This window comes from Mus caroli, unplaced genomic scaffold, assembly GCF_978045245.1.
Source record: "Mus caroli unplaced genomic scaffold, Mus_caroli_1 scaffold_6, whole genome shotgun sequence".
NCBI classification, from domain to species: domain Eukaryota; kingdom Metazoa; phylum Chordata; class Mammalia; order Rodentia; family Muridae; genus Mus; species Mus caroli.
Window position 1 is genome coordinate 28,893,202 of NW_028227261.1, and position 26,745 is coordinate 28,919,946.

Sequence of the window (26,745 nt, forward strand, 5' to 3'; positions counted from 1 at the left end):
AAGGTCCACCTGAGCTCCAAGGCTGTGGCTGCAGTGAGCTGCCCTCTAGTGGCTGAATTTGGAACTACAGCCTCTGTTGTGATGGCTTCTGCATATTCCTTCTGTCCACAGGAGACCTACCTGATGAAGCACATGTCCAAACACACAGTGGTGGAACACCTGGTGAGCCATCACTCACCCCAGAGGACCGAGTCCCCCGGCATCCCGGTGCGAATCTCTCTGATCTGAGCCACCTGCGGCGGCGCCCCGCCCACTTGGCAGACACAGACCCAGGCAGCACCCAGCCTAATTCCCGCTGGGGCCTCCAGGAACCACCAAGCTCTCTCACGACCTTCCAAACCTGCCAGAAAGCTTGGTCCACAGAAGCCCTCCCTGGCTGGCTCCTGGCAGCCAGGCCAACTGCAAGATTCTGGACTGTTCTGGTGGCATCCAAAGACGATCTCAGAGCACTTTGAACCTGTCTGTTGGGTTTTCTTTTTGTTCCCCCTCCCTCACTTGCTTCACTGTTTCTTGTTTTTAAGTTTGTTTTGGAAATAACAAAAAGGATATTTATTGGCCAGAATGTTGGTGCTGCTAAGAACGGGAAATTAAAAGGACTGGACAGACGGATACAGAGAACCAGAGGGCAGCGTGGGAACTTCTCTGGCCAAAACCTCAGGTCTTGAGGGGAGGCCTGGGGTTCTGGACTTCAAAGGGGACACCCTCCCTCAGGTGGGAGGAGACAGGAGACAGCTGGAGTGAGCCCTTCACCCGTCACCCAGTCAAACTGCCTGAGCTTTGCCCTAGCCTTCGTGAGCAGAGGGCACAGCAGCTGCCAGGCCTGCCTGGCTTTAGGGCACGGAAATGAGAGAGGTCTGGAGACCCGCGGGACCAAAGGGTGCAGTGACGGCTGGGTGGCAAGCCCAGGGAATGGGTTGGGGGCGTGCCAGGTGAGAACTGGCCCCTCCCCTGCTGCCCTGAAGACCACCCCAGTCTACCTCGGTGCTGGCCAGGAAACCTATCGGCTACCTCTCCCACCACTCCAGACTGTGGGCAGGGGGATGGAGAGGGAGGGGGCCTGGGACTAAGTGCCCTTTCCAGAATTTCCTTCAGAAGGGTACAGTGCCCAGGGAGGGGTTGTCCTTCTCGACACAGATGAGGACTCCCCAACCCAGACCCCAGGCCCTGCGGCAGGGATAGGAGCCTCCAAAGGAGGACCCAGGAGCAGACCCTGCCCCCAGCCCCCCAAGACATATCCCAATCCGAAAGCCATGCGTGTCCGTGTATATAGGAACTATGTACAGAACCCAGAGAAGCCCCCTTCCACATCACCCCCAGAGAAGAAAACTAGACAAAACTCATCTATATATTCTGTACCTGGAGTCCGTTTGAATATTAACTGTGTTATTTTTATACACTTTTTAAGCCTTAACTCGCCATTGATTTACCAGTTTAACGTTTCCTGGGGTTTCTTTTCCACTGGGAGGGGGGGTCTCAGCCCCCCACCCCCACCCCTTTGTTTGACTTGCGTCGTCTGATACTCCGTATTGTAGCTTTTGTCCGCATGTTACTACCCTGTAAATATGCTGTTCCAATACTGTTAACAGCCTTTGCTTTTTTTCTATGGGACCTCCAGGCCACCATATTTAGAAATAGTTACCTTATTAAAAAAGAGAAAACAGTCTGTCGGCTTTTCAGTCTGCATCTCGGTGGCAGGGAGGCGAGGGCACGTGGCCCTCGGAGCACCGGGACAGGAGCTTCTATTCTATTCAAAGAAGGCAGTGAAGCCAAAGAAGTTGGGTGTGGGAGAGGACTTAGGGGGGCAGAGAGGACGGGATGCAGTCGCTCTGCTCCTTGTATTTGTCTGACGTGAAGAATGCACTGCGTATACTCGCCAGGTGGTGGCGGTGAGGAGAGCAGGCAGGACCGCCTTGGCACGACTCTGCTCCAGGCTAGGGAAGGAAGGTGATGGCCGCTCACTGTGAGCTTTCATGCTTTGTGCTGGAATGCTACTTAACGTTCCCACCCCCAACCCCAGGAAGGGACTGCATTTTGCCCAGTTGAGTGGCAGGGGAGTTGCACATAGCCAGTTTTTCTCATTTTGAGATGGGTACGCTGCCTCCTGTTTCCCCACCTTCTGATCATCCACCCCAAGGTCTGGTTTGTGGAAGCTGCTCTAGGGTTGGGGTAGGATGGGCTCCTGAAATTACATCCACATAGGTTTTCCTCCATGGTGGAGTTAGTGTGTTGATGTCTAGAAGGAGGAGGAGGAGGAGACAAGAATTATTCCCACCGAGTTGACCAAGGTTGGCCCTGTGGAGGTATCCTACTGTCTCGGCTCCTGGTCATCACAGAGCCGGTATCTGAAGTTCATCTCCCCAGGAAGGAATCAGAACATGTGTTAGACTCTGTCACTGTGACAAATACCTGGGATGGGGTGGGACAGTTCACAGGAGGACCGATTGTTTCTGGCTTCTGGTCTCAGTCCAGTGGCTCTTGGCCATCAGTTTAGGCCTGAGGCTTGAACATGGAGGGGAGAGGGGTATGTAGTGGGAGATGCTCACCCCTGTGGCAGTCAGGATGCAGAGAGACAGGAATGAACGGGGATGAGGTATGCCCTCTATTGTTTCTGGGTCTGTATAGGGCCAGCATCAGTGTTGAAGGATGTGGATGCAGGGGAATGGATAAATTCTCTGCCTGACTGTAAAATGGGGGGGGGGCTTCAGGTTCTCACAACAGCGTGCCCGTTCCCGCCTAAAACCCAGAGAGCACAGGGTCCGGTTTTCACAGTCCCATCCACACTCCAGCCTTCCAAGCTCCCAGAAGACTTTCCCAAGAGCTCTGCCTACAGCATTCTAGGCTTTGTCAAGACTTTTCCCAAAATCTTCCCACAAACCAATCCCAAAGGCTTCAGATAGTCACAGTGAGGACCTAATACTCTGGTATACATTTTCCTTTTCCTTTTCCTTTTCCTTTTCCTTTTCCTTTTCCTTTTCCTTTTCCTTTTCCTTTTCCTTTTCCTTTTCCTTTTTCTTTTTCTTTTTCTTTTTCTTTTCCTTTTTTTGGTTTTTCGAGACAGGCTTTCTCTGCGTAGCCCTGGCTGTCCTGGAACTCACTTTGTAGACCAGGCTGGCCTCGAACTCAGAAATCTGCCCGCCTCTGCCTCCCAAGTGCTGGGATTAAAGGCATGTGTCACCACGCCCCGCTTCTTTTTCTTTTTAAAGATTTATTTATTTATTATATGTGTGTACACTGTAGTTGTATTCAGATACCCCAGAAGAGGGCATCAGATCTCATTACGGATGGTTGGTGAACCACCGTGTGGTTGCTGGGATTTGAACTCAGGACCTTCGGAAGAGCAGTCAGTGCTCTTAACCCCTGAGCCATCTCTCTGGTCCCCCTGGTATAAATTTTTCATGTTACAGACTTTTCATCCTTCTCATCCTGTAACAAATACCAGATCGTTAATAGGTACAGCCCCTCGCTGGCTGGCTGGGACTGTGGGAGGCAGAACATCCATGTGGAAGGGTATGGCCGAGTACAGCTGCTCACCTCAGAGAGAGGGAGAGAGAGAGAGAGAGAGAGAGAGAGAGGTGAGAGGCATCGTGACCTCGTGGTTGACATGTGGTTGATGACCTGCTTCCACCAGCCAGGCTCTATGTCCCCAAATGTCATCATATTACAAGTTCCTGAATGGGTAAATCCATTGATTGCATCGCAGCCTTCAAGAGTTGCCTCCACCCTTGAGGACTAAGAATGGAAGTAGCATAGACCCACCATGTTTTGGGAACCTCACAGGCCTCTGGTCTTTCTCTAAGGTTGATCTCCTCTGTTCTTGTATGCCAGAAAGAGCTGGACTCTGGCAGCTGTATCTGTGTCACATTACCAACACGATTCACAGCTGATTGGCCAGAGATTGACCACCTGACTCAGTAAGTCCCCACACAGAGGCGACCAGAAGTGCAGTGGCCGCCCTGGCTCATTAGAACAGGTGGTGCGTAGCTCCTCCCCAACTATACATTCAGGAGTGTTGGTGGCTTGCCATTAACCATGATGTGTTTGCTGTGTCCACAAGTGTGGAGGCCAGAGGTTTACCTCGAATGACCTTCTTCAGGCTCTGCTCTGTGCACTGTCTTAGTCTTAGGCTATCTCACTTCCCCGATGCTTACTGAATGGGCTGGCCGGCCCGGAGCATAAGAATCTGCCTGTCTTTGCCTCCCCAGCTCCAGCCTTTGGATCCTCAGGCTTGCACAGGAAACACTTGGCCAGCACAGCCCATCTCCTATTTTCCTGAAGCATCAGTTGATAAGTATTTACCAGCAAGTCATTGTTTGACAGTGCCTCTCCAGTCTGCTGCTCCACTCCCTGTTAGTTAAGAGATGGTGGGTAGCTGAACTGGGAGATCCTGGAGACCAGGTGCCGGGATGGCTGAGTTCAGCCAGACTCAAGCAGAAGACAAAAGAGGCAGAGCATGTCGAAATGGCCAGAGGAGACTGAGAATGGTGGTCGCCTCAGTTCCGAAGACTCCCAGTCTTCAGTCTCCGGCCATATTTCATTTCCTGTTTGTCCTTGGCGTTCAGGAACGTAAGCTGTGAGTGGTGTGACCATGCGTCATTTATTTGGCCTCTCAATGCCTGATTGCACCTTTTGTCAAATGAGATTAATAATAGCAGCCATTAGGAAGGTGGATGTAAGGTAATGCCAACCCGCAGGTGTGAAACACGTGAACATGTTCCAGGCATGTAGCATCATCACCCCCACCCCTACCTCACACCACCACCACCACCACCACCACCACCACCACCCCCCCACCCCAGCCCCGTCCATAGACAACTGGAGTTTCTCAGGAGTTTCAGGGTAGGACCTGTACTGGTACAGCAGAGTGGGGGCTCCTGGCCACATCTAGATTTTGGCTGTAGTGCTGATGTAGTCAATGAACAAGATTCTGATTTTCATCCTCTCTGCTAGGAGTCTACGGGCAAGTCCTGTGAACTCAAGGACAGCGGTGGCCATCATGGAAATGTCTGTAGAGGTGGGGGGTTCCTTCCTTCCTGTTTGGCTGCCAAGCATCTGTAACTCCTGCCTCTAAGAGGGGCAGGGAACTAACTGTTCCCAAGGAGGTACCATCTTACTCCACCCTGCCCTTTCCTGCATCCTCTCCCCCGTCCTCAGAGGGTCTGCCTCAGAGTCTGGGTCTTAGAAAATCTTGCTCATTCTATAAACCTTACTCCTCTGTAAACCTGGGATCCTCTGTTCTCAGGAGCATTAGTCTCTCTCTCTCTCTCTCTCTCTCTCTCCTCTCTGACCTTGCTTGCCATGGGGACAGGCAGAGAAGGGGAGGGAACAAATAGACACTTATTTGACTGAGCGAACCCCAGCGCCCCGTGTCTGTGTCTTTCTTACAGAATGGTACTGAATGCATGGATGAGGGACCTCAGCCACTTCCTCCTCTTCTTCCTCTTCCTACTCTCTCTTTCCTTCTTTTCCTTTCTTTTCTTTTTTTAATTATCCACTCAATAGAAGAAAATATCATACGGAACATTTTGAAATTACTTGTTTGTTATAGCATTCCTCAAATATGCACAAGCTGTGCTGCGGCCACGGGAGATAATGTATGACTGGAACGCCTGCTTGCCTTTCTTAGTGGCTCCCTCCTAAAGGGGGTTGGGCTGGAAGGAAGATCTAACTCTCATTCTTCCACGGCTGATGTCACAAGGGCCCGAATGGGTCCTGTGTCTGGGCAGTTTGGTCCCTCTTTGTGCCCCAGTCTCCTCATGTTAAAAATATCACGGCAAAAGAAGCACTCAGGAAGGTCAGAGGTGAAAGGGGCTAGGGGAAGGGTCTCATCCCTTCCTGGGGCCCTGGGTGGTGGTAAGCAGTGTGGAAAATCTCTCACAATTAGTACACGTGTTAACAATAAGTCCTTCAACCCCCTACTGTTAACATTCTCCTGGAGCTCGCTGTCCTGGAAGTAAGCACTGTCAACTTGACTCCCATGCCAGCAGGTGTTGGACTACCCCCATGCTGGCACCCTTTGTCTTGCACAGCCCATGGACACCTTGAGAGTCCCACACAACAGTCAGAGCTCCTTAAGGCACAGCCATAAAACCATGGTGATTTGAAACAGACCTTCTGCTGCCAAAGCCTTTGAGAACTCCAGAAGACTCCATACCCATCACCACACAGAGAAGAGGTCTAGCAGAAGGGATACCTGGGAATATCCCAGAGAGATGAGGCTGGGTCGGTTCAAACATCTCACTTATGGCTACTACACTGGATGTTCAGCTGCCCTTATGGGCCAGCCTGCAGGGGTTGGGGAGGGGAGAAGGGCTGACACTCTCCTGCTGCTTTCCTGACACCGCACTGTTAGGTCCCATGAGAGACTTCCCTTGAATGGCCTTGCCAACAGTGAGGGCTGTCCGGTAACAGGAAGAGCCAGCATAGCAGTGGTGGTGGCAGAGGCAATGACAACCGCGTGACCTGCCAGCCACACAACAGCGGCAAGGGAATTGAAGGGGAAGTGCCCATGGGGCAGGGAGCCAGCCACGCTCCAGACAGGAGAAGCCTGCTTGACGGTGGAAGAAGAGGCAGTCGAAGAAATAAACGCAGGCAGGGACCTGCACACGAACAAGAGGACCAGCAGAGGCAGACAGGACGGAGAGCTGAGGCTGAAGTCGGTGAGGTCCAAGGGATGAGAAATTGCAGATCCTGGTCACAGGAATGGCTCCAGACAGTTGTCAAGCCTCAGATACTAAAGGCTCTGTAGGAGCAACCCTGGTCATTGTCAAGGTGTGGGAACCCCAATATCTAGGTCCACTCAGAAGCTGAGACACTAGCCAAGGGCTAAGGAAGGCCTTGTCCCCAAGGCCTCTGCAAAAGCTTTAATCCTGGTAGGTGGTACTTGCTGCACACTCCCCTGCTGACAAGCACCTGGGATACAAAAGCTGCCAGAACTCTTGCCTTTCCATAATTTGCATCTGGTTGGAGCAAAAAGGCTCTCCAGTCAGCTGACAAAGGGTCTACAGGCCCCAGGCACAGGATCTCTTTTCAATATCTCTGAGTTCCAAAGTCCCCCTTCCCAGAGACGCTAGAAGTGGCTCTAACTGACCAACGGTAGTGCCAAAGATGCTGGGCGCCTGCTTGGCCAGGGAAGGGCTGCTAGTTTCGCACCAGCGTATACTCCTTGGGTGCCCAGAGCAGGCGTGGGTGGTGGATCTCTCTCCTCCAGCTAATTTCCTCTGTCCAGCAGAACTCAGGCGACAGCAGCTTGGTAGGCTTGTTCAGCCAGAAGAACTTGTTGAGGTGGCTCTCGTCGTGCCAGAGCGCCTCAATGCCGCGCTTACGGTCCAGCTGTTGGCCAGTCGCACAGTGGGCCGTCAGCTTGAGCAGCGCAGCCACACTGCCGCCAAACACCGCAGCGTGGTAGTAGAAATCGCCTTCGCTTAACGACAGCGCAGCAGCCGATCGCTTGTCCCTCTCGTAGGGCAGCAGCCACCGTGGCCAGCGGTAGTGCCAGGCGTGCAACTGTGCTACCAAATCTGCCAGCACCTCGGGCCCGAAGTTACCGGTGAAGTACTGGTCCACGTCCAGGCAGAACACAAAGTCAGCTTCTTGGCCCAGCTGCCCTCCCAGAGCCTCGTGTAGCGTGGGCATGCGTGCCATGGACACGTCCTGCCAGCGCCTCTCTCGCTGCACGGGTTTCACCCGCAGCAGGCGACCCTGGCCTAGAGCCACATAGGGCACTGCTTCCAGGCGATCCGTAAACACATAGTACACCACGTTCTGGCCGACCATGAAGTGCTGCTCTGCCGATACCAGGAAGTGTTCCAGGTACTTCTCCAGGTACCTGCCAGGCAGTCAGGCCAGAGTCAGTTCTGACATCCTCCAACCCTGCCCATACCATGCCATGCAATCCCAGATCTTCTGCTTTAAGGCGGTGCATTAAAAGATTGAAAGCTGTCTGTTGGGTGCCTGGATGCTGTCTGTCAGCTGCCTGGATGCATTGCTCTGCCCTGTTTCCCTTGAATATGGACTCCTGATTCCTCTGACCCAGGCAGTACTGAGCTGGACAACCCTTGGGGTTCAGGAGGTGTCTGAAGTACTCTGAGCCTTGTGAAAGGGGGTCCCAGGACCAGAGGCTGCTATGATGTAAGCAAGCCTGTGCTGTTTTTTTTTTTTTTTTTTTTTTTTGGTTGTGGTTGTTGGGGATTTTTTTTTTTTTTCCAAGTCAGGGTTATCTGGGAAGAAAAAACTTCAGCTGAGAAAAATGCCACCATCAGAGTGGCATGTGGGCAATAATGTGGGAGGGACTAGCCTACAAGGGCTACAAGGGTCTGTCCACCCTTGGGTCCTGGGGTGTATAAGAAGGCAGGCTAGAAGCCATTGTGGAGCAAGCCAGTAAGCAGCACTCCTCCATGGCCTCGGCTTCAGTTCCTGCCTCCAGGTTCCTGCCCTGACTTTTTTCTTGATGGGCTACCAACTGAAATAGCTGAGATAAACCCTTTCCTCCCCAGCTGTTTTTAGTTGTGATGTTTATCACTGCAATAGATAAGCAAATGAATTCAAAGCCCAAGCCAGCCATGGAGGGAGCTTATGTGAAGTGAGAGGTATCCAGGGGTCTTTAGTTGTTGATTTCTCGGTTGAGACCCAGATATTCAGTGGTGAACAGCCCCTCTTGTGACTTCCTGAATTCCTGACTATAGCAATTTATTTTAAGCCATAACGTCTGTTGCTTTCCCTTACAAGCATGCTCAGAATACTGATAATTTGCATCCCTCAAAACCTGCAATACCAGAAGTTTGAAGGAATAGTGACCAAGTTGAACAGTTTGAATGTTTGCCACATAGCACGTGCTGCTTTTTTTTTTTAAAAGCTAGAGTCACTTGAACAAATATACAGAATTCTAAGGGGTGGAGGCAAGAATTGTGCCCAGCTTGGAGTTGGGCCAGACCCTTGACTTGCATATGCTCTGCTTCTGGTGGACCCTGCTAAATCTGGGGTCATGGGTCAGCACCTCAGAGTGTAGGGCTCACAGTCCAGGAACTCAGGGAGGTGTCCTGAAATCTTAGTTTCTGGAGCTCCTGGTCCCTAGAGCATTTAGCTTGGCCCCCTAAGGCACACAGGCACATAGGCCCAAGGGTGCACAGCTCTATCCCCTTGCTCTCAGGCCAGCCCTGTGGATCTTTCAGTCACCTTGTGTTGCAGTGGCTCTCCTATCTCTCTCTCTCTCTCTCTCTCTCTCTCTCTCTCTCTCTCTCTCTCTCTCTCTTTTGTGGGGTTGGGTCATGGTTGGCAAAAACATGTTTTCTGGAGTATCTAGTGGCTCAGAATTCTTTGCCTGGGTTTTTTTTTTTTTTTTTTCTTCCTAGGTGGGTGTTCCCATTCATTTTGAAGGAGCCTCTCCCTACCCTGTCCTGTATTCCATTGCTCTGTGTCTTAGGGTTATAGGTCTGACTCCACACCCAGCCAGGAATCCCCTTTGTATCACTTTGGAAAGTGGTCATCACCCTGAACTCTCCCTCTCGTCCACAATGGGAGGGCACTGTCCTGCCCTTTTCTCTTCCCCCTACCAAGCTCCTTCTATAAGCTTGGGGACTACCCTTTGTATTGCAGGATATTCGATGATGCCATGACCCCTGAGATTATGTTATGGTATGGCTCAGTCCTTAGCACACACCTTTAATCCCTCTGGCTGGAATACAGATATGCCCTTAGTATAATCTTTAGCTCCAAACAATTAAGGTAAAGTTAGTTTATAGAAGGAAACACTCATGCTTAAAAGTGATGTCTAATTAAGTGACAGACAAAGTGATGAATCAGAGAAAGATTTGACAGAATAGGTGCTACATCCACTCCAATAGTGACTCGCATTACAGGTTTAGAAATCTGGAAGCAGTCCTAAGGCAAAGAGTTTCACAGAAACTTAGCCTCCTGGAACCTTGGCATTCCCATAGCACGTATACTCAAAACCTGTCCCCATGTTAGTCTGGTGTATGGATCCCTGTGCTCTCTTTCAGAATTGTTTTATTATACGTGCCTTTAAGGATTGATTTTGACATATAGCTAAGCCTTCGAGAGTGTTCCAATGTCCTAGGCAGTCCTTAAAGCTGACCCTGAGCTTTGAATTCAGTAAGAATGTTACCTATTCAGTAACATTGAAATTCAATTCTAGTAGAGACAGTGAAAATAATTAGGCATTACAATTTACTTGAACAGAGCTAGAAAAGCTCAGGGCTAATCTACATAGTAATTACTTAGAACAATAGCCAAGTCACACCCAAACACAGGAATACACAATGGCCTAGGAAATAGGTAGGTTGTAGTATTATTCATAAAAGGGCTAATAGAAGGGAATTCCCCTGGTATAGGTTTTTTCACTAGGCCCAGAGGAATAACATAATCAGGTATTTACTAACAGACCCCCAGTGGTGGTTTTAACAATAGACTAGTGTAACCTCCCCGCCCCCCAAGCCTGAAGCCTGGCTGAACAGGTTTCACTGTTAGCACAAAGAGAGCATCGGGGGTGGAGTCAGCCACCCTATCGTTCTGCCACTCCCACTGCTACTGCCTGCCGCCTAGCTGTTCCTGAGCTATCACGTGGTCACCTGAAACTGGACTCCAAGGATGATTTGGCGGGAATGGGCCCCTTCCCCTTCTTCATAACCCAGTGTCTGGGAATAGTAAAATTGAACCTTGATCAGACCATTGTCTTGGTTTCATCTTTCTCACACCGCCTAGTTCCCTCTTCTCTTCCAGATTCCAAGATGCCTCCCAGACTAGAACCCAGACATGTGGGCCGCTGGCTGGCCACAACAGATTTGGCGCCCAACGTGGGGCTGGGAAACGGCAGAGGACATTTGGAAGAAGCACTGCTGGTTTGGAGCTCCATGGAAAAAGAAAATAATTAAAGGAAATTTGTACCGGAAAAGGTGGGTACAGTCTAAGTTGAAACAGCATTAAACCTGTGCGGTAAATTCACTTAGGTTCAGCAGTGAGGTTTATCAGGGGCTAGGAACGTAACAGGCAGTTAGCCGTAGCTCCCAGAAGCTACATTTTTAGGCGTGAAAAAAGAAAGGGTTTAATAAAAGGGATTTAATAATCAGGCAGATGGCCACAGTTAGAAACTGCATCATGCGGGAGGAAAATGTCCCAGAAACAGAGAGAAATTTCAGGAGTGCCCTGATTTGTTCTCTCTGGGCTTTACAACAGAAGTGTTCTGCCCTTTTTTGTCTTTGTCTAATGTCTGGTGCACCGATCTGTTCACGTGTTATCCAAATAGGGTTTTCCGTGAGAAAAGTTAGGAAATCCCACTGAGACAGGTTTCTTCACTAGGCTCTAAAAGTTCAGGCAGAAATTAGAGCATAAATGAATTTTATGCCTCAGCCCAGCCTTTTCTTTTTTATATTAACAACAGGGAGGAGATGTAACCTCCCCCCCTCAGCCTGAAACCTGGTTTCACTGCTAGCACAAAGAGAGCACGGGGGGGGGGGGGGGGGGAGGGGGGAGTCAGCCACGCTATCGTTCTGCCACTCCCACTGCTACTGCCTGCCGCCTAGATGTTCCTGAGCTATCACGTGGTCACCTGAAACTGGACTCCAAGGATGATTTGGCGGGAATGGGTCCCTTCCCCTTCTTCATAACCCAGTGTCTGGGAATAGTAAAATTGAACCTTGATCAGACCGTTGGTTTGGTTTCATCTTTCTTGTGCCACCTAGTTCCCTCTTCTCTTCCAGATTCCAAGATGCCTCCCAGAATAGAACCCAGACATGTGGGCCGCTGGCTGGCCACAACAGACTAGCATTGTATCAGAGCATTCACCTTGCTCCTGTGTTTAGCTGATCTTAATTAGGGTTGTTCCTATTCTCAGTTGTAAACACAGCCGGGCTCCCGCCATCTTTTAATGTATGCATTCTTTTTTGTTTTGTGTCAATGTAACTTGGCAGATGTGCTTGCCTGACTTTCTTGTTTTTCTTCTGTATTAAAAGTCTGGTGTTTTCTTGGAATTCAGCCCTCCCTTGTGTCTGTGTCTGTTTGTCAATTCTTGCCAACTCCATGCCCACCTGCCGGAACCCCTAATTTCCCATGGATTGAGGGGAGCTGATTGAGACCAGTCCGTGGCAGAATGGTGCTCGAAGAGGGACTCCCGGACAGGTAAGACTTTATCTCTTTTTTCTTCTTTATTTCTCAGGCAAGGATAGGATCTTGTTTTGGTGCTGCAGACTGACTGATAAAGGCTAATCAATTTGAGGATGACGAATAAGCTTTACCATGGGGCAGTCTGACATTAAAACATGTTTAGACATCTCACCAGCCATAGTAAAGGCCTACGCTGTAGTGATGAAGAGACAGAAACTCGGTGCCAATTTTAAGAACACTTGTGAGAATGAAAAGCTTTCTCAAGGAAATAAAGCTGAATGTTTCAGTTGTAAAAAGCCGGGACACCGGAGGAAGGATTGTAAAAATTCCTTGGGAAACAAGAAGGGCCTTCCTCCAGGTCTCTGCTCACACTGTGATGAAGAGAACCTTGGATGAATGAATGTAAACCAAAGTCCCATAAAGATGGGACTCTGCTCACTAAAGAAGCAGGTAAGACAAAAAGGGGCAGCCTCTTAGCCCCATTCAGGAACTGTGGACCTTGTTATAGGACACAGCCCCAGTTATAGGAAAAACTTCAATTTGTGGATTCTAATACTTTAGGTAAAATTAAAAGTTATGGTTAAAGAATAAAAGGAAACTTCATAAAGGTCAAATTATAGCTCAGTTCTTACTGTTACCTTATTTACAACTTCCCAATCCTACATTGTGCCAAAAATTCGTAGATAAGGCTTTATTGGAATTTAGGAAATCATTTCCTCAAACATATATAATTCATTTTGTGGTTGGTGTTTTTGTTGGTTGCAGAAAGTGGAGAGCAGGCTTTGCAGATGGCTGTAAAATGTTTGACTAAGTGTGGGCTGATGGTGCCTTCAAAAAAGATTCGCATGGTAGACCTTTAGGCTATTTGAGACATTTAGTGTATAGAGATTGTGTGTTTTCTCAGAGACTTGCCCTCAGATTAAATAAATTGGAAGCTTTGGATGCTTGCCAGAAGCTGTTAGAGAATTTTGGGTTTTAATCCTGGTTTGACAAGCTGTCTCTTACAAGCAGGAAAGGAAAGGAAAGGAAAGGAAAGGAAAGGAAAGGAAAGGAAAGGAAAGGAAAGGAAAGGAAAGGAAAGGAAAGGAAAGGAAAGGAAAAAGGATAAAGGAAAATGGATTTTGGAACTCTCCCAGGAACAGAGAAATCGGGAGACATCCTGTTAATTCTCTCTGGCCCCTAGAGGAGAAGTTCTCTACCCTCTTTGTATTGTCTATGTTTGGTGCACCAATCTGTCCACGTGTCAATTCATGTATATTTTTGTCTGAATGACTGACTGTTCTATGTTTCATGTTGGAAAAAAATGGTTAAAACTTTATCTGCTGATTCAGTCTCAGTTTGCACAGCAGATCCTGAGAGTGGCCCACACTTTAGCCAAAAATCAAGCACAGCAGGAGAGGCCCTGCTGTAAAACTGTTTTATAAAAAGGAGTCTGCAACCTCTTAGTTCTAAGACAAATAAGCTGATAGTTGTTTTTTCCTAGAAAATTCTCTGCAGTTGTGATTATTGTGTTTAGCAAATGACCAACTTTTTATCTTGAAATTATAACTAGAAAAAGTAAAATTCTTTGATTGGTATAAATTTATAAGATTCGTGTAGCTGCTTCATTTGGTTTTTGACTGGTCTTAAAGGTATATAGAGTATTAGCTTATAAGTTAGGATTTGATTAAAAAGGTATAACATCGGTAATAAGAAACTTAGCTTTAAATTGGTAATTCAGGGTTGGAGTCATTGTAAATAACAACATGTGGCAAAAACCAGCCCACAAAACTAGGCCTCTAAGGATACTTCTGATTGAGGTAATATTTAATGTGATTCTTATCCTAGAAATTAGACTTATAAGAGATAAGATTCAAAACAATGTCTCTTTAATAAAGCATTAAAATTTACACTGTCATGCATTCATGAATTGGCAACCAAACTTCATAACGTGATAGTGATGTTTCTAGTATTGATTTTAAAGAGAATAAATTGTTTAAAATTGGGTTTTGCTTCCAAAAGTTGTAGATAATATTCTAACATTGCAAAAGAAACTTAAAAATCATGGTTAATATTGCCAATGTTCCATTGACTGCAGTTTGCAGTTTGATGGCAAATTTAAGATCTTTTACTCACCCATATATTATTAATTAAGATTATTACAAGAGTAGTCATCTTATGAGAGCGCAAATGCAGCTCATTGCGGCCATCTGGCCATACAAAGCAAAGACAGACTTATCTAGATATATTCATCTTTGTGTAGAAATTAGACCCTCACACAAGCAGTTTGGCTATGGTTGCGGCCTTGCAGGACCATAAAAGGTTATAAAAAATGTTTTAAGTATAACTCTTCTTAAGAAAGACTGTCCAAAATTAGAGACATAGACAGACAGTCAAATTGTTCCCCTAGAATCTGTCCTCACTGCAGGAGGGCCAAAACTCAGAGAGTATGCTTGGATTAAGGAATACATCTGAGTTAAGGCAAAGTTCAGAGGAGCCTCAGGGAAGCTTGTGTGGCATTTCTTTTGTTTTGCAAACCATGCCCAAGGAAGTTCATGAAATCTCACCTCTCCCTGCCTTCAGGGCAATTTCCTTTTAGCTAAATGACTTTGTACCCAGGTGTTGTTCATAATAAAGTTTAAAGTTTAAACTTAAGATTTATAAAAGGTCAATCAGGCTATAGAACTTATAAAGGCATTACCAGCTGGCTTGCCTACTCCATATAAAGTTATTATAGATTTGAAAGTTTGTTTTTTCCTTTGCATCCTGATTGTAATTGTAAAGTGTTTGCTTCTAGTGAGCTTGTGATCACTGGAAAATTTTGCCTCTAGGTATGGCTGATATAGCTTTACATCATGTAAGAAAAATGTTTATTGTCTCTGCTTCAATACAAGAAGCTAAGACTTTGAATCTTTCAGTGTATATTGTTTCTTTTCTTCTTTTTCTTTTTTGGGTTTTTGTTTTGTTTTGTTTTTGGTTTTGTTTTCAACAGGGTTTCTCTGTGTAGCCCTGGCTGTCTTGGAACTCACTCTGTAGACCAGGCTGGCCTCAAACTCAGAAATCTGCCTGCCTCTGCCTCCCGGGTGCTGGGATTAAAGGCATGCGCCACCACGCCCGGCTTGTATATTGTTTCCTAATTTATAGTATTTTATTAACAAATGCCTTTAAAGGGAAGTTTATTTCAAGTCTTTGCTTTCACATAAAGAACTTTAAAGTTCTGGGGAGTAGCTGTTGCTCCAGAAATGACTCAGAGGCAATATCTTTTTAATAATTAGGGTCTTAGTTATCCTAGAAAAATTGTGGTACAGAAAATTTAACATAGAAATGATGATTTGCTTACTTCAAATTATTTTCAAAAGCTTCCAGGAGATGTTAATTGGCTAAGACCTCACCTTAAACTCACCACAGGAGAACTTAAGTCTTTGTTAGGTTCTATCAAGTGAGATTCAAATTAACTGGTGAGAAACAAAAAGGCTTTGCAGAAAATAAAGATTCTGTGATCAATTGTTATCAATTGTAATCAGTACAAATCAAGTATTAGGTGTGTATTCTAGTTATTGTTACTCAATTTGCACACAGCAGTTCTTTGGCAAAGAGAACATTAATGTAAAATCATCTTTCTTCATCTCCAAGTATCCTATTATAAGGCTGCTGTAGTGCTAATTAAGAATTGTAAGGTAGCTGGGCATGGTGGCACACGCCTTAAATCCCAGCACACGGGAGGCAGAGGCAGGCGGATTTCTGAGTTTGAGGCCAGCCTGGTCTGCAAAGTGAGTTCCAGGACAGCCAGGGCTATACAGAGAAACCCTGTCTTGGAAAAAAAAAAAAAAAAAGTAAGGTAAATTCATGTATTTTAGAAAAACTCTAACAAAAATTGTGTCTTAAAAACCTGACAAAGTGTCTGTTTCTTGTTCAGCAATCAAATTGGTTATTGCAGAATATTGATATTTGGTCTATTGCATACCATCATCTTAGATAAAATTGATAATCATCATCCTAAAGATAAGTTAAAAATTGCCTTTATGCATGTTTTTGTACCTTCTATAAATTCATGCATGCATGCATCCCATTTACTGTATTTAAAAACAGCCCTTCTATGGGAGAAAAGTATATGTGAATTGGATCACATGTTTATTCTTTTGAGATTCCTCCTGCTTCAGCACAGATAATTAAATTGTGTGCTGTAGATGGTGTTTTAAAATGTTGAATAATCAAGTTTTAATTTGTATATTAATACAGCTGAATATTATAGATAAAAATTGAAGGCAAAGGTTAAGTAGTTTTAACAATAGGACAGTATATAGCAAATATTAAGGCTAGAAAGGCAGAAATTTCAGATATTAGCAGAAGTCATTGGGACACTTGGAACATTGATGAATTGACCAGAGATTTAAAAAAAACCTAAGTGCATTGAATCCCTTGGATTGGGTTCAATATATAATCCTACTTGCTATTATTATTGTCATTATTTTATTAGTAATCATTGTGTCTCCACTCATCTTTAGAGTTCTTCTGAGATCTGTAGTGGGACATTCTGGAACTTTGGCTGAAAAATAATAAAAGAAAGGGCTTTTGGCTACATCCACTCCAGTAGTGACTCGCATTACAGGTTTAGAGACCTGGAAACAGTCCTGAGGCAAAGAGTTTCATGAAAACTTAGCCTCCTGGAACCTTAGCATTCCTATAGCACGTATACTCAAACCCTGTCCCTGTGTTATTCTGGTGTATGGATCCATGTGCTCTCTTTCAGTATTGTTTTATTATAAGTGCCTTTAAGGATTGATTTTGACATATAGCTAAGCCTCTACCAGTGTTCCAATGGTTCCTAGAAAGTCCTTGAAGTCGACCCTGAGCTTTGAATTCAGTAAGAATGTTATCTATTCAGTAACATTGAAATTCAATTCTAGTAGAGACAGTGAAAATAATAAGGCATTACAATTTACTTGAACAGAGTTAGAAAAGCTCAGAGCTAATCTACATAGTAATTACTTAGAACAATAGCCAAGTCACTCCCAAACCCAGGAATACACAATGGTCTAGGAAATAGGTGGGTTGTAGTATTATTCATGAAAGGGTTAGTAGAAGGGAATTCCCCTGGTGCAGGTTTTTTCACTAGGCCCTGAGGAATAGCATAATCAGATATTTACTAAAGAACCCCTGGCTTTAACAATAGACTAGCATTGCATCAGAGCATTCACCTTGCTCCTGTATTTAGCTGATCTTAATTAGGGTTGTTCCTATTCTCAGTTGTAAACATGGCCTGGCTCCTGCCATCTTTTAATGTATGCATTCTTTTTTGTTTTTTGTCAATGTAACTTGGCAGATGTGTTCGCCTGACTTTCTTGGTTTTCTCCTGTATTAAAAGTCTGGTGTTTGCTTGGAATTTAGCACTCCCTTGTGTCTGTGTCTGTCTGTCAATTCTCACTAACTACATGCCCACCTGCCAGAACCCCTAATTTCCCATGGATTGAGGGGGGCTGATTGAGCCCCATCCGTGGCAAGTAGGCTGTTCCCACCTAACTCTCATGAGGAGAGAAAAGAGGGGCTCCCTAAGATAAAGAAGTACAGAGAGAAACAGAGATGGTTTTCCTGGGGGAGTTTTACAGAGACAGGTTGAAGAGAGAACAAGCTAGACACAGGTGAAGACAGAATGAGCCAGAGAGTGAGAAGGATTCAGAAGATTAGTTCAGATTGCTAGAGTTAGTTTGAGGCCAAGTGGAGCAATTCAAACAGCAGCAAGAGGAGCCAGTTTGAACCAGTCAGCTTGGACCGGAGTTGGAGCCAGAGCAGTTGAATTGAACCAGCCAGGCAGAACTCAGAGAGAGCTAGAATAGGCGAGCTGATTGAGCAGTTAAGTCTCAGAGGCTGAAAGCATCCTAGGCTTAGATTAGATTGTACAGAGGCTGGAAGCTTCCAGGACGAGGCCTAGGTTAGCAGACAGAGGCGGCAAACCTCTGAGACAACGATTACATTTCAGACTTAGAAGAGTTTTACATTTAGGGCTGGTGAGATGGCTCAGAGGTTAAGAGCGCCGATTGCTCTTCCAAAGGTCCTGAGTTCAAATCCCAGCAACCACATGGTGGCTCACAACCATCTCTAACGAAATCTGATGCCATCTTCTGGAGTGTCTGAAGACAGCTACAGTATACTTACCTATAATAAATAAATAAATAAATAAATTTAAAAAAAAGAGTTACATTTATACCTTTGTATGCCTTACTTGCAATGATTTTGTCTTTCTCAGTCACCTGCTTCTGTGGCTGCCCCCTTGACATGGTCATTATTAATGTTTCACTTCCAAACAGTGACTATGTCACTATGTGAGAGCCTCTTTCTTTCTTTTTGTTTTGTTTTTGTTTTTGTTTTTTTGTTTTTTGTTGTTGTTTTCTTTTTTCTTTTTTCTTTTTTTTTTCAAGACAGGGTTTCTCTGTATAGTCCTGGCTGTCCTGGAACTCACTCTGTAGACCAGGCTGTCCTTGAAATCAGAGATCTGCCTGCCTCTGCCTCCCAAGTGCTGGGATTAAAGGCGTGTGCCACCATAGTTTAACCAGTTGCTAGACCCCCTTTTCTCGTCATTGATCTGAAAAGCTAGTTTATGCCCTCACGGCAAACCCCCAGTGTTTCCACGTATGCCAGACCTAACTCCAGGCACATTTCTTTTTTAGGGGCCCTGGCTGCTGGGCTAGGTGGACTCTGGCATTGATGTCCAGGGAGTAGGGGACAGTTGAGAGTGCTTCTGTGCTTGCCTGAGAGTCTGAAACAGTGGGTACAGCCTATAGCTGCACTGTGAGCTCCCATGGCATGGAACAAAGTTTCATGAATCCCTGTCCATGGGCACATCCTTCTGTTCCTTACCTACAAGCATGATCTCTTCCCTGGGCCTTACCTGCCTACAGCAAACACAGTCAGCCCGATAGTGAGGTTCCGCCGTCTTGCCTCTTTCTGGGCTACATGAGGGTCGAAAGTGCCATCCCAAATAATTGGTGCTCCCCAAGAGGTACAGGTCAGGACTTCAGGCCGGGCCCTGGTCAGGAGCAGGTGGAGTAAGAAAAATAGTTGTATTCACTCAGCTGCTTGGCAGCTAATTATTGCCACTGCCCCATTGCTGGGCCCTAGGGACCCACAGCCATATCAGACCTGTTCCCTAAGCACCCCTGTCTTAGAACCAACGTGATAACTTGGGTGGCATGTGATCTGATGGGCCCCCTTTGGATTCCCCAAACCAGAATGCCTTTGTGTGGGTGAGCAGAAAGCCAGGGACCAGGGGCAGACCTTTATAGTTTGTGGACATCCTGCATATGAGAACACTGGATACTTACCAGTGGTGCAGTACTCCTGTGAAATTGTCCCTCAGCAGAGGCATTATGGCTGTAGGGCAGGTGCCTATGGGGATGGAGCCTTCTATGAGCCTGGGCATGGTGGAAGCAGGAAGAGACATTAGGCGTGCTCTTTGTTGGGTAAGGAGAGCCCAAGCTGAGCCAGCTACCACCCTTCCCTTCCTCCAGGAGGTCCTGGGAAAGATCCACTTTAGCCCTCGGCCCAGGGAAGGAATTGTACCTGATAATAATGAACCTGTAACAGTACAGGCCTAAGAAACCAAATGCAGACAGGAAGAACCGCCACAGGAGTCTCTTCTTGGCCCTGGGGAAGTGGGAATGGGGAAGGGCATCAGAGACTGACTTAACACAAGGAAAAATGATTGCCTGATTTCCCTGCTTTGTTTGATTTCTGAGTTAGAACCTACTCTTCTATTCACACAGGACCAACATTCAAAAGGATTCAAGAATTTGCACGGCACAAAGCCTTTGCAGTTCTGCATAGAGGTGATCAATGGTATCGTTGTGTCACACATCCTTCCAGAGATGGTCTGGGCAGAGAAGGCACATACAGATGTTATAGCATACTTAGTTCTCTGAGTCCCCCCCCCCACACACACACAGATGGCATCACAGTGGACATCTGTCCTACATCTTGTAGGTTTTGCTGACTCTCGTATGTTTCTGCTAATAAATAAGGCGTCTTATTTATACCTCAGCATTTAAAGATAGCATTGTCTTTACAGTGCTAGGGGATCAAAGCTAGGGCCTCACACATTAGGCAAAGTTACCACCACTGAGCTGCGCCCAGCTCCATCTCAATACTTGAAGAACCTCCCATCCTCTTCCCAGCTGCCCTTCATGCCTTGGGTTGGATGAGCTCTTCTTCCTGGCAGGATCTGTCTAAGGAGCTCTGAGTCTTGTCCTTGGCTTTGGACAGCACCGTGGCAGGGCTGTGAGCCTGCAGGCAGGTAGGACAGTGGCATTTGGGTTTGGTGCGCTTGACATGTGGTGAGGCTGATCTTGGATGGGGCCCGGTGAGGTCCAAGAGGAGAAAGGAATTTGTGGCTTGGTAGCTGAGAGCAAAGAACTGGGCAGATACAGGTCGGTGGCATCCAGTTCCACCTGGGCTGGTATTCCTCCCACATAGCTCAAAGGCCCAAGACCTGGCTTGGAGGGAGTGGGCACTGGAATTTGTCCATGGTTAGGTCTTTTGTTTGTTAGCTTTGTCTGTAAACATCTCATCTGTAAGAACAGATACGGGGCCCAGGTATCTGGTATCACATTTGTTAGCAACACTCGCTGTCTGGGCATCAGTCCTCATGTATGAGATGGAGTAATGAGAATAGCATCCTCAGAGGCTGAGCCTGAACTTGGAGTTAATACCAGCCAAGTGACTGGAGCAAGCCTTTGCTCCACTGACTTTAGCTGCTAAGGGCACTGGCCAATGCACCCCACTCACATGGTCTCTTCCTTCTGATAACTCATATCTCCATCCTCCACCTGCCCACTCCCCGCAATAGTTTCTACGATCTCTTTCAAGAAGGCCACTTACATCAGATTCCCTAATCTCTTGGAGTAGCTCCACACCGTATGTGCCTAGGATTTACTCAATGAGCCCGCCTTGCGCTTATGCTCCTGTGGGAAGCACTCTGCATAGGGTGCCTCAGAAGGGTGACTAAGCCAGAAACCTGCATGCAGCCCAGTCCCTCCCTCTGCCACACTCACTTACCGTGAAAGTCCACAGGTTGGCTTCCCTAGGCCTCTTTGTCTCTGTCCTTCTTGTTCTCGGCAACTTCCATGTGACCCTGGCCAGCTCACTCCCAACTCTGTCCCCAGAGCCATTTCCTAAGAGACCAACCTCCTTTAACAGTGCCTATGGCAAACCAGAAGCTTAATTCTAGAAGGGGGGAAAATGTATTTAGTAGTCAAATAAATGGAAAAATGTTCACCTCACTAGTAGGCAAAGACATACAAATTAGAACCCACGGACAGGTTTTGTTTATAAAAAGATCGCCTTAAAAAAAAAGAGCTATGGCAAAAATAGACAGGTTGCCAGCATACAGTGTGAGAAGCCGTCTCCTGGGAACTGTCTTGGCCTTTTAGGGAGCTGCTTAGCTTTTGGTCCTTGTCCTCTGATGTCCAACAGCGCCAGCCTCTGTCCATCCGTTCGAAGAAGATGCCTTTTTGTATAGAAGATGGTCATACATCAAGATGTTTGCCAAGGTCTGTTCGGCCCTGCTCATGGTCACATTGTGGCATCAAGCCTTGTGCTGGGTCCAAGACATCAAGGTAAGTGAGATGGAAAGACAAAACCTGTCTTCAGGATGCAGAGTGAAGACTGAGGCAGGTGGAGTAAGAGCAGGGCTCTGCACAGTGAACCCAGGGGAGGAGGCGACACACAAGGAATATTGGTTAATGAGCCTGGGAGGGGATGGGAGTGGGCAGGAGGCTTTCAAAGACTTCCTGGAGTTGCTGACCTGTAAGCCAGGCCTCAGAGAACTAAAAGCTACTTAGAAAGGGTTGTGGAGGAAGGGCAGCCTCTAACAAGGAAATACCAGTGTACCCTGGGACCTCCTCCCATTAAGGGAAGGTTTTTACTGTTGGGTGGTGATGGGGTGGTGTTGGGGTAATTTTATTTGGAAAAAAAATATGTAGAAGTATTCAGATTGTACTCTGTACGTAGACATAGTGGCTGAGTGGGAGGGCAACACTAGAGATGAGAAACCCAGTTAGGGGCCAGGGATCAATAGAGAGTCCTGGCATTCATCAGGAGCATAGGAGGGAGACAGAGGTGCAGGAGGCCAGCCCAGGCATTGGGTGCTAGGTTTGTGCGTGTTAGCTAAGGGGATAGAAGCCAATGTAGGTGAGAGGTGGTATAAAAGGGTGTGGAGGGCCATGATCCTTAGCTGGACAGTAAAGAGTAAAGACGGGTGGAAGCTGAAGAAGCCAAAGGTTTGCAGTTGATGGAGACACAGCTTCGTTGGCAGCTGCCTGGAAGGTATTTACAGAGTGGGTCTCAAGTCTGGGACAGGCCTTGTTTGAGCTGCTTGTAGACACCTGAAAAGGGCTCCTGTGTCTTGCCAAAAGGAGTAGCTAAATGCATCTGTCATGAAGATGGGGAAAACTGCTTTTCACGGGAACAGGAAATGACAATGGTGGGAACTAAAAACAACACGCATCATTGACAGTTACTGAGCAAGAATAGAAGTACACCCCAGAAAGTGGGGCAAAAGGAACCCCTTAAGGACATGTTACAATCATTATAGGAGGGGTTTTCTGCATCTCCTCAGAGGCTGTGTGTCTGTGTTACGTGTATGTGTTCATGAGTATACAGATTCATGCATGTGGAGGTGTGGAAGTGTGTATGTAGTAGAACCAGAGGTCATTCGAATGAAACTCTTAAGTTCAATTCCCAGCACTGAAAAAAGGGAGGGAGGGGGAAGACAGGTTTTTAGAAGGATACCTGGGGTTGACCTCTGGGTAAATGCCTGACGTGCATCTGAGGGTGGAGGTCTGTGTGGCCAGTGAGAGGCGTGGCTGAGGCGTGCGCACAGCAGAGCAGAAACTGGACCAGAACTTCATGGAGAGGCAGGTCTCACTTCCAGGGGGCAGGGCTCTTCTAGTGTGGCCACAGCTGATAGGCACAGCATCCCTGATCGCTGTATTATCATCTACTGAGGGATGCTAGGACAGCAAAGCCCCCAGGACCAAATGTGATCCACACACTTGAGACACACTGAGACATCACTGAGTACCCACGTTACAAAAGAGACGCAGGTGGAAATTTTTACGGACTTTTATTTATACCAACATATCCATCCAAAATGTCCTTTGAATATGCAATCAGTGTGAAAATTGATATATTTCCTTGCCTATTTTTTTCTAAGTCCTAAGTCTGATTTCTACTTTCGACTTAACACAGCGTGTTTCGGCAGCTCAGCTGCCACATGTTGCTGCTTGCTGTTAGATACAGATTATGGGGGACCCACCGGACTGGTGGCGGTGATTGTTGAAAAGTTCCAGAGACAGAGGCAGGGCCTGTTAAAACTGCTTTTGACTCAGTGCCCTCTGATTGTCTTCAATGATGCACAGTAAGGCTCCTCCCCGTCTGTTAACTAGTGTAATGTACCTACCATCCCATATTCCTGAGGCAACAGCCACAGGTATCTTTCTTTCTTTCTTTATTTTTTTTATATTTGTTTATTTTATGTATATGAGTACACTGTAGGTGTACAGAGGTTGTGAGCCTTCGTGTGGTTGCTGGGAACTGAATTTTAGGACCTCTGTTCACTCCAGTCGGCCCCGCTTGCACTGGCCCAAAGATTTACTTATTATTATAGATAAGTACACTGTAGCTGACTTCAGACACACCAGAAGAGGGCGTCAGATCTTATTATGGGTGGTTGTGAGACACCATGTGGTTACTGGGATTTGAACTTAGGACCTTTGGAAGAGTAGTCAGTGCTCTTTACCCACTGAGCCATCTCACCAGCCCCAGCTCCAGCTCCAGCTATCTTGTATCCTCAAGATTGCTGTGTCTGTCCAGGTGTTACCCACACGCCTTAAATTCACAGCATCTAAACCACCAGTTTGTGCGTTCCTGCCTGATCCATCCTTTCTCTCCTTGTGTTCCTGGGACCCCCCCAAAGCCTGTTCTCCCGTGACAACAGCTGTCTCCAGGTTCTGCTGTTTATACACGGAAGCTCCTCTCAGGTTCACCTGCAATCTCCCCTCCCTCTGCCTTGCTGGTTTACATGTGGATTTGTGTAGCGACCTCCCAGTCAGGCTGCTGGCTTCCACCCTTCAGCCCCAACCATTCCGTTTCCTGGGTTTGTCACTAGCTTCCTGGGATTGTCACCCCTGACTTTGCCCAAGCGCTTCCCCCAGCTTCTGTCACTCATCTCCAGGATCCTTGACATATGGTCCCCTTTCCTATATCGCTACCTTCACCAAACCTCCCCTTTGGCCTTTGCCTAACCCGTGTCTGCCCTAGGAACTCTTCATTATCCTAGTAGACTCTGTAGTCTTGGTACCAAGTCCCAGAACCTGTTGGTGGCATTAACAATCATTTGCTAGAATTGAATGAAGTCATGAAGTGTAATGTAGATTTAACTTCACACTTTCCCCACCCCACTGCAGCTTCTTTGATTAAAATTCCATTTGCTCCAGGAGATAAGTGCCTGGAGAGGAACCTGGATTGCTACCATGCTGTTAGTGAGGAGACTGGGTCTCATGTGCTCAGGAAAGTGGCTGGTACGTGCTGGGGCTGAGCCTTGACCTACCCAGTGTGATTCTCCGTTCCTCTCACAAAGGTCCCTGGATCCCGAGGTCTCATGCCTGGCTAGTGTGGCTCCTGTGAGAAGCCTGACCCTTCCCATTCTGCCTGAAGCCTACTCTGAACCCCGATAGCAGGCTAGAGTGGCCCCGCAGCAGGGACAGGGAAAGGCTGGCATGGACCTCTCTTTGTCACCGGTGACTGTCGCACATTCTTAGCCAGTCTTCCCCCTTGTCCTCTCCCACACCAGAGTAGGGAAACCAATGCTTATCTTGGACACTGGGTCTTAGTGGGGGCATTCAGGCAGAGCCGGCTTGGAGTGGCCCGAGCTCCAAAGGGATACATGCGGACAGCTGGGACCCAGATGGCTCTGGGATGACTGTACTGCCCTGCCACTCTGCTCCTCCAGGGCACCAGTTTGGAGCTTTACTCCAGAAAGACCTGTGTGGCCTTCACATTTCTTGGTCAGATTTCGCCAAAGGACCTGTGGGCTCCAGCTCATTGATCCCTTTCCCTGCTCTCGAGAGCTCTCAGATACAGGGGGTAGAGCAGCCCTGAACCCTGGCTTCCTGCCTCACGGGGGGGAGGGGGGGGGACAAAGGAAGTGATCTCCTTAGCTTGCCTCTGCCTTCCCCCCTCTCTCCTCTCCTCCCATCTTGTTCCTGGAGCTACACTGTTCCCTCAGGTACACTACCTCCTGATTGAACCCCTCTTGTGTCAAGTCAGTCTGGAGCTCAGAATTGTAGCTCCCACCTGGCCAGCACTGAGCTCACTCACCTGAATTCAATGAGAGCCATTGGGAGAAGCCATTGGTGATAACCGGCCATGCAGGGTTTTTTTTTTTTTCCGGCGCAGAGAGGTAGAAGAAATGACCTACTCACAATGAAAATGACAAGGTATGGGGGAGGGGGGGACCAGTTCCTTTCTGCCTCCTGGGCTCAGGAACCACACCCCGAGGCAGTCTGGGATGGACCACCAATAAACTCAGAAACTAAGAGTGAGGCTTACAGGAAAGAATTGATGGCTAGAGCTGGGAAGTCCCTTGGGGCCAATCATCTACAGAGGAGTGGGCAAGTGAGCCTAGACTGACCCATGGGAAGGCCTGAGTAGCCATTTGGTCTGTTCCTCCTCCTCCTCCCTTTGGGTCCTAGAGCTCTCCATCAGGGCTTGTTTCTGGGAGGGGCTCAGGTCAGAGAATCGCATCATCCCCCACGGGGCACTCACACCAGCTGGAGCCAAAACCCTCTGCACTGTGACTTGGCTAACTTCACTCCTCCCCAAGTTCTTTGGCTCCCCAGTAATGTGGGGTGCACATAGCTGTCACCAGGTCTCGGTCACGGAAGATCATGACTCTGAAGCTCACACTGGTAGTACGCTAAAAAGCTGAATTTTTTTGGATAGCCCAGAAGCCAGCTAAGTGGTATGATAGGTATTTTTATGTTAGATAGAGAAATGATTGACAGAGCATCAGAATGTTGTATTTAGCCTTTCCTTTAGGGGAACTATTCATATTTGTGTGTGTATATGTATATATGATTTATTTATGTATGAAGTGTTGTCTGTATGTATACCTGTATGCCAGAAGAGGGCATCAGATCCTAGTATAGATGATTGTAAGCCACCATGTGATTGCTGGGAATTGAACTCAGGACCTCTGGAAGGTCAGACAGTGCTTTTAATCTCTGAGCCATCTCTTATGTGTATGTTTAAACATGTGCACGTTTAAAGTGTGTATTTCCAAAGTTTAATTAAAAAAATTTTTATGAGACAAGGTTTCTCTGTATAACCACCCTGGTTGTCCTGGGACTCTCATTTGTAGGCTAGGCTGGTCTCAATTTCAGATATCTGCTAGCCTCTGCCTCTGCATGTTGGGATTGAAGGTGTGTGCCGCCATACCCAGCAGAAAAAAAAAAAAAAGTAAATTGTGGGTCATGACCAAACCTTTGTGAAAGTCTAAGTAAAGTGTAAATACCAGGAACAAATGTATATTCCAGAGTATGACCTTCAAATTCATGGGAGCAGCCAGGAGCAGGCTCACTCTTGTAACCCTTAGCACCC

The 26,745-nt window shown here is 47.1% G+C and overlaps 2 protein-coding genes across 3 annotated transcripts in view; one reads left to right on the forward strand and one right to left on the reverse strand.

Annotated features, from left to right (window-relative positions):
* Znf362 (zinc finger protein 362) overlaps positions 1-1,660 on the forward strand; it is a 31,974-nt gene extending 30,314 nt beyond the window's left edge. For both annotated transcript variants that reach the window (XM_085838937.1, XM_085838936.1), the window contains exon 8: positions 112-1,660. In XM_085838937.1, the coding sequence (XP_085695063.1) occupies positions 112-228 (117 nt within the window). In that variant the 3' untranslated portion in view covers positions 229-1,660. The remainder of the gene's footprint in view (positions 1-111) is intronic.
* A 5,477-nt stretch (positions 1,661-7,137) lies between these two features.
* On the reverse strand, positions 7,138-21,254 carry A3galt2 (alpha 1,3-galactosyltransferase 2). The gene is made up of 5 exons (XM_021159411.2): positions 21,142-21,254; positions 19,651-19,734; positions 19,413-19,502; positions 18,980-19,117; positions 7,138-7,825 (listed from the first exon to the last, which is right to left on the reverse strand). Exons 1-5 carry the CDS (start codon positions 21,252-21,254, stop codon positions 7,138-7,140), a joined length of 1,113 nt encoding a protein of 370 aa, XP_021015070.1.
* Positions 21,255-26,745: the final 5,491 nt, after the last annotated feature.

Excerpts from the sequence above, each read along its gene's own strand:
- A3galt2 (XM_021159411.2), bottom strand. The coding sequence starts at position 21,254 with ATGGCTCTGGGGACAGAGTTGGGAGTGAGCTGGCCAGGGTCACATGGA. Across the intron at positions 19,118-19,412 it reads ACAGGAGTACTGCACCACTG|GGCCCGGCCTGAAGTCCTGA; the intron begins GTAAGTATCCAG and ends GCTCCTGACCAG. Across the intron at positions 7,826-18,979 it reads ACTGTGTTTGCTGTAGGCAG|GTACCTGGAGAAGTACCTGG; the intron begins GTAAGGCCCAGG and ends ACTGCCTGGCAG.